Source organism: Antrostomus carolinensis, unplaced genomic scaffold (assembly GCF_000700745.2).
Source record: "Antrostomus carolinensis isolate BGI_N321 unplaced genomic scaffold, ASM70074v2 scaffold28839, whole genome shotgun sequence".
NCBI classification, from domain to species: domain Eukaryota; kingdom Metazoa; phylum Chordata; class Aves; order Caprimulgiformes; family Caprimulgidae; genus Antrostomus; species Antrostomus carolinensis.
The window spans coordinates 14,712-21,365 of record NW_010338339.1 but is presented as its reverse complement, the minus strand read 5'-3'; the positions used below and the strand labels follow the sequence as shown (position 1 = coordinate 21,365).

The window sequence follows — 6,654 nt, the reverse complement described above, 5'->3', positions numbered from 1 at the left end:
CCCGGCAGCAGCACCTGGCACTTTCAGCATCCCCACCCCCTTGTCCCCAAGCAACGTGGGTGCCTGTCCCAGGCAACCTCCAGCCCTACCATAACATAACTCCCTTCCTGCCCCACTGCCAACCCAGGGAATGTGAAGATTAAAATAAAACAAACCAGGCTTGTTGGAGCCAGGCTAAAAATGCCACAAATAACAGCTAATGAGCTCTATAAATCACACCAGGATGACACACGGACAGCGAACAGCCACTCCGCACCTTCCCACTCCATCCTGCACATCTCCTGGGCCAGGACCCTCATGAAACATCAACATCTCCAGAAAATACAGCCCGACTGGGATGCGACCGCCCGTAACACACCCCGTCCCAAAATCGTGGCTGGCGGCAGGCGCTCCAGCTGCCTAAATAACCCCCCACTGCGCAGGCAGCTCCTGCTGTCCCACGGCCCTGGGAAGGGAGGTCGGAACTGGCAGGAGATGGGTGACAGTGAGAGACCCAAAACAGGGGGCTCAGTGCAAATGGGTGTCCCTCTGCAAGGTGAAACCACTTATGAGGTGTGGGCTGCAGATAGCCAAGGGAGAAATGTATAGATCTAGCAAGGACCTATAGAAAGGAGGAAAGCGAAGGTGACATCTTTGTAGTTTTCTTTTGGGCTTCTGCAAAGGTGAGGAACATCAGGAATAAGGATAAAATGAAGCCAGTCCTCAGAGTTCCTTCTGAAACTGGGGTCTGGCAACTGCCAGAGCCAGCCCAGGAGCACCCGGACACCCTGCCCACATGGCATGGACAGCCCTGTCCCAGCATCCCCACCCCATCCGGGCCATGACACTCCAGAGCCACCTCCAAAACACCCTCAAAGGCCACTTTGGCCAGTGCTCACCGGGAGCACTGCGGGTGAGTGGGGGCTGCAGCTGTTGCCACATGGGCTGGAAGCTGATGTCTCTGACTATGAACGTCACAGCCTGGGGACAGTCCTCCCTGCCACCTCGTGTCCCATCCCCTCTGGCTCCTACAAACCCTCATGGCTCTGAACTCACCCCCTAAACTGTCACCTAGGTGGTGGCATGTCCCAGGGCTGGTCCTGAGCCCCCATGTCCTCTCTTGCTGTGCAGGTTGAGGCATCACTAGAGGAACAAAACTTCACGGAGGTGTGGGGGAAGAAAGCCAAGGAGCTCTATGGCAACATCTGGAGCAACTTCAGTGACCCACAGCTGAGGAAAATCATCGGCTCCATCCAGACCTTGGGACCCTCCAACTTGCCCCTGGAGAAGAGAGAGCAGGTAGGTGAGGTGCTGGTGAAGCCCTGGGCACTGCTGGGGTGCCGTGAAACCCCTCAAAGGGACTTCTCCCAAGCCTCCAGACTGGGCTGCTGGCCCATTGCCCCTCCATTGCACTTTGGAAGGTCTCCCTGGCCTCTGCACAGGGCAGGCAGCGATGGAGATGTTCCCCAAGGGATGTGGGGTGTCTGCTGGCCCCATTATCCAGCCTTAATCTCATCTCAGAGTTTTCCAAATGGGAACCGGAGATTTCCTGCTTACACAGAGCGGCCTTGGGCGTCACCTGGAGACCAGCCAGGCTGTGCCCATGGCCAGGGGCCAGCTGGCTCAACACCCCCCCAGCCCTGGGGCTCCCTGGGGATGTAACCCACTGATAAAGGGGGCTGTTCCAGCCACCCAGGTTCTGAGGTGTCCCTGTGAGCCCGGAGATGCTGTGCCTTGGTGACACAGTTCCACACTAGGGACATCAGGACATCCCTTATCCTTTCCTTATCACAGTCCTAAACTTTCAGGGTCATTTACCCAAATGTGTCATGATTTTGATTTCCATGCATGGAAATATTGCCCAGGCTGAGCCTGGCAGCCTCTTGCCTCTACACAAGCACAGGGACGCTGGCACTGCCGTCTTCTCCAGCCTGGCCCACTGCTCCCTGACCATCCTCCCCATCCAAACCCCTCTTGGCTGGCAAGCTCAGGGATACAATCCTTTCCGGAGAAGCGTCGGCCCCAGTTCCTTCCAGGAAACCCATCCCTGCCCTCTCCCAGATAACAGAGCATCACGTCTCCTCCCTGTACATCATCCGTGTTTCATCCGTCCCCTGGCAGCTCCATCCCTCAGCCGCCACCATCCCCCATCTCCGTCCCCTCCACCCAGCCAGAGCAGAAGGATGGGAGCAGAGAGAGGGACAGAGCAGAGGAATTTCCTTCCCTGGGAATGGGCTCCCCTGGCAGGTTCCAGGAAACCTCCTGTTGCTATTGTTTACTGGTTTGGAAGTTCACAGAACGAAATCCCCTTGCTCCTCCTGCTTTTCTTACTGGGTTTGTTGGGGTTTTTTTAACTCACTTAGATAAACAAGCTGTGCTGCAGCCCCGCTGACAAAGAGCTTTATAAATAGCCCCGTTCTAGGACACCACGAGCACTCACATCGCGTTTGAGGCGGGTTTGGTGACTGGCTGTGCGTGGTGGTTTATCTGTCCTGAAGAGCATCCCTGCTCCCACCATGCGAAGGGTGTAAAACTCTGGGTGATAACACACTTATCTCACCAAAACCACGCTGTATAAACACACGGGCGCTCCTCCACATCCCTCCAGACACACACGCACACACACACGCACTGGAGCTGGGAAGTCTGTAGATCCCTCCTGAAGGGCCATTCCCATCCCCTTCCAACCTCAATGTCTTTTCCTTCCCTGCAGTACAACACCATCCTGAGCAACATGGACAAAATCTACTCCACGGCCAAGGTGTGCCTGACCAACGGTACCTGCTGGGATCTGGAGCCAGGTATGACCCTTGTCCCTCTGCCCCTGTGGGGTGCTGAGCACCCTATGTCCATGAGTTTGTCATAGTCCACACATCCCCAGTGAGTTGGGGTTGGAAGGTCCCATCCATGTCCATCAGGGTTGTCCTGGGGTGAGGATGTGTATTTGGGTCTGGCACGATGGTGGTGGCACCTCTGCAGAGCTACTGTGGGATGTGACACCCGGCTCCTTCCCCTCAGTCATGTCCTACTTGTCCCCTCTGTCTCAGACATCTCGGACATCATGGCCACCTCCCGCAGCTACAAGAAGCTGCTCTACGCCTGGGAGGGGTGGCACAACGCCGCGGGCAACCCACTGCGAGCCAAGTATGAGGAGTTCGTGAAGCTGAGCAACGAGGCCTATCAGATGGATGGTACCAGCAGGATGGGGGGATGCAGGGGGTGGTCAGGGTTCAGTGGTGGGAATTGGGGCCAGGGCAATGGGGTTCCCTGCTGCTCTCCCCATCCTACATGCCACAGGCATTCAACTTCCATTTCCCCAGTGCCAACATTTTGGGGAAGGAGCAAAAGTCCTACTGCTGTTCCCTGGTCCCAGCTCTTGGGGCTGGGTTGGGAGGTAGTCCCTGGGGGTTGGAGCCAGAGGTCATCACTATCTCCCTGGTAGGGTTTGAGGACACAGGAAGCTACTGGCGCTCCTGGTACGACTCAGCCTCCTTTGAGGATGACCTGGAACATCTCTACAACCAGCTGGAGCCACTCTACCTCAACCTGCACGCCTTCGTCCGGAGGAAACTGTATGACCGCTATGGCCCCAGATACGTCAACCTGAAGGGTCCCATCCCTGCTCACCTCCTGGGTAAGAGGAGGGACCCCCCAACCTATGTACAGGGGTGCTGGTGGGGCCAGAAGGGCACATGCATGGCCATAAGTGGGACAGGGAGGTCCCAGTCATCACTGTGTTTCTCTTCCTCCTGACCTACCACTGGCTCTGCTCCAACTGTTTTCTCTTCTCAGGCAACATGTGGGCTCAGCAGTGGAACAACATCTATGACCTGATGGTCCCCTACCCCGAGAAGCCTAACCTCGATGTCACAAGCACAATGGTGCAGCAGGTGATGGGCTGAGGGACTCACTGGAGGCACCCGGGGGACAAAAACAGGGGGTGTTGGACAAGGCTTGCCCATAACATTGACCCCATGGGAGTCATTTCTGATACCTGTACAGGGGACAGCAGAAAATCATGTCTGGGAGAGGAAGGGACAAATAGGCCCACTCCCTCTCTGGCAATGACCAAAGAGGCAGGGGGTGGGCAAAGAGGAAGGACATTGCAGTGGGACTGGTGTCAGTCCCTGGCTTGGGGGCTGTGTCCACACCATCACACAGCTCTGAGCACCCCAGGGGCATCAGCCCTACTCCATTCGCCTGCCCACGATGGGCACCAGCACCATTGCTTGTTGCTTCTTAGGGATGCTCACACCAATTCTGGGGTCAGGACTCGTCATTGGGGTGAGAGGGGCAGAACTTCAGTCCCTTGGAGAGACCCACCTCATCCCCACGGTGCTGGGAGAGCACCAGAGGCAACACCCAGGGCATGGGCAGCCCCTTTCTCAGCCGTAACCCACTACCTGCTGCCCACCAGGGCTGGAACGCCACCCACATGTTCCGAGTCTCAGAGCAGTTCTTCACCTCCCTGGGTCTGCTGGAGATGCCCCCTGAATTTTGGGAGAAGTCCATGCTGGAGAAGCCAACGGATGGGCGGGAGGTGGTGTGTCATGCCTCGGCCTGGGACTTCTACAACCGCAAGGACTTCAGGTGTGTGGGGACATACAGGGCCCAGGGCTACAGAGTAAGACCCTTCTCCATCCCATTTGGTGGTCAATATTTTGGGTACCCCCAACCTGGCCATGTAGCCCAATCTGTTACCTTATGGGGTAAGGTCTTGACACACCATGCTGCTCTGCCTTCTGCTTCACTGGGTCTTTCCCCTACCCCATGGGATGCTGCCACTTTCCCAGGAACTGTGGAGGGTCCTTCCCATTGAGGACGTTCACAGGCAGTTGAGGTTCCTCACTCAGCTCAGGCAATGCTGTTTTCACCTGGCAGGATCAAGCAGTGCACGACGGTGACCATGGAGCAGCTGTTCACAGTGCACCACGAGATGGGCCATGTCCAGTACTACCTGCAGTACAAGGACCAGCCTGTCTCCTTCCGCAGTGGGGCCAACCCTGGCTTCCATGAGGCCATCGGCGATGTCATGTCCCTGTCTGTCTCTACCCCCAGCCACCTCAAGAATATTGGTCTCCTCAGCAGTGCCACCGAGGACACAGGTATGGCAGCCACACTGGGGAGCTGGGTGGTCTGGAGGGCTCAGGCTCTGCCTGTGGCACTAGGAAGGGTTTGGGACATGCCATGGTGGGCTGCAGTCTGGCACCACAACCCAGAGCAGGCAAGACCCCATGGCTGATGTGTGCTTTTCACCTATGCTTGGTTCCATGCACAACCTCTTCTGGTCTCCATGAGTCCATATAGGAAGTACCTTGTCTCCATGGGTCGATGCATAACCCCTTCTTGTCTCCATGGGTCCATGTAGGAACTATCTTGTCTCCATGGGTTGATGCATAACCCCTTCTTGTCTCCAGGGGTCCATGTAGGACCCTTCATGGCTCCATCCTCTTCACCTCTGAGGGCAGGAGGGATGCTCTCCAGAGCTTGACTGTTCCCTTCATTTCTCCATCAGAGCTCCAAATCTGAAAGTAGCATCTTTGTGCTTGATTGGCTTTGACCTTTCCAGTGTTCCCCCCTTCCCTTGCCAAGAAACATCCACCCCAGGAGCTCCTGGTGTAGCTCTGTGAAGGTGGCACTGATTGCTTACATGCACAATCACAAGGACAGTCAGCAGGGAAGGTTTCTGCCTGCCAGCTGGTGCAGTGGAGGAGGACTTGTCTCTGCAGGGCACTGTCTGGCTTGGCAAGAATCTCTCCTCCCACCCAATGTCTCTCAGCCGACACGTCAAAGGAGGAACTCAAGCATTTGCAGATTCCTGCCACAGGCGGCTGCTCTGCGGAGGAGGGACAGTCCCGGGATCCTCCTGCCTCGTCATTAAATACATTTCATGCTGGGGAAGCCATCACAGCAGCCAAGAGCATTGGGCCAATGCTGCATAAACACCATGGAGCAGATGGTCCCTGCCTCAAGGCATCACTGCCCGACTAACCAGCCCTTGGCAGCCATGCCACCACAGTGATGGCAGCCAATGGCCCCTCAGGGCAGTGCTGCCAACCCTTCCCTCACCCCACAGTTTCAGCTTGGTCTCCAGCAAGTCCTTCTCCAACCTTCCTTCCCCAGGTTTCCTCAAGGCCATGGGGAAAGCAGATGTCACCATCCCCTGTGCTCCCCATGATATGGCGGTGACTGTTCTAGAGCTGACTGTGGTTCTGGGTCTAAACCATGAGAGCCTTTGTGGTGGTGTGACAGCCCTTCAGATCCCTTGAGACCCCGGGGTGAACGTGTGAAGAGGGAACCATTAGAGTGTAAACTCACCAAAGACCTCACCCTGAGAGCCAGGCTGAAGGCAAGGGGACACTGCACTTGTCACTCCCTTTGTCCACACTCAGTAAAAAGGCACGTGTTGCCCCAAGTAGGAGCTGTATCTACAGAAACCTCCTGTGTCCTACACAGCCTTCTCTAAGGAGCAAAATTCCATGTTGAAATGATGTCCCCATTTCTCATCCAGATCTGCTCACCCTCTTGCCCACAAAAAGTCTACTGGCCATAGTACTGTCCAGCCAGACTCCTTCCCAAGCTGGTTCAGGCTCTGTTTCATGCAGAAAGCAACATCAACTATCTACTGAAGATGGCCTTGGAGAAGATTGCCTTCCTGCCTTTTGGCTACCTCAT

At 56.1% G+C, this 6,654-nt stretch overlaps 1 protein-coding gene across 1 annotated transcript in view; it reads left to right on the top strand.

The window, feature by feature from the left end:
• Positions 1 to 1,089: 1,089 nt before the first annotated feature.
• The window catches only part of ACE (angiotensin I converting enzyme), a 13,742-nt gene continuing 8,177 nt past the window's right edge, over positions 1,090 to 6,654 (top strand). Inside the window, exons 1-8 of the mRNA XM_029086875.1 lie at positions 1,090 to 1,278; positions 2,693 to 2,780; positions 3,027 to 3,170; positions 3,422 to 3,613; positions 3,772 to 3,869; positions 4,397 to 4,569; positions 4,861 to 5,084; positions 6,585 to 6,644. Coding sequence (XP_028942708.1) covers positions 1,090 to 1,278; positions 2,693 to 2,780; positions 3,027 to 3,170; positions 3,422 to 3,613; positions 3,772 to 3,869; positions 4,397 to 4,569; positions 4,861 to 5,084; positions 6,585 to 6,644 — 1,168 coding nt within the window. The remainder of the gene's footprint in view (positions 1,279 to 2,692; positions 2,781 to 3,026; positions 3,171 to 3,421; positions 3,614 to 3,771; positions 3,870 to 4,396; positions 4,570 to 4,860; positions 5,085 to 6,584; positions 6,645 to 6,654) is intronic.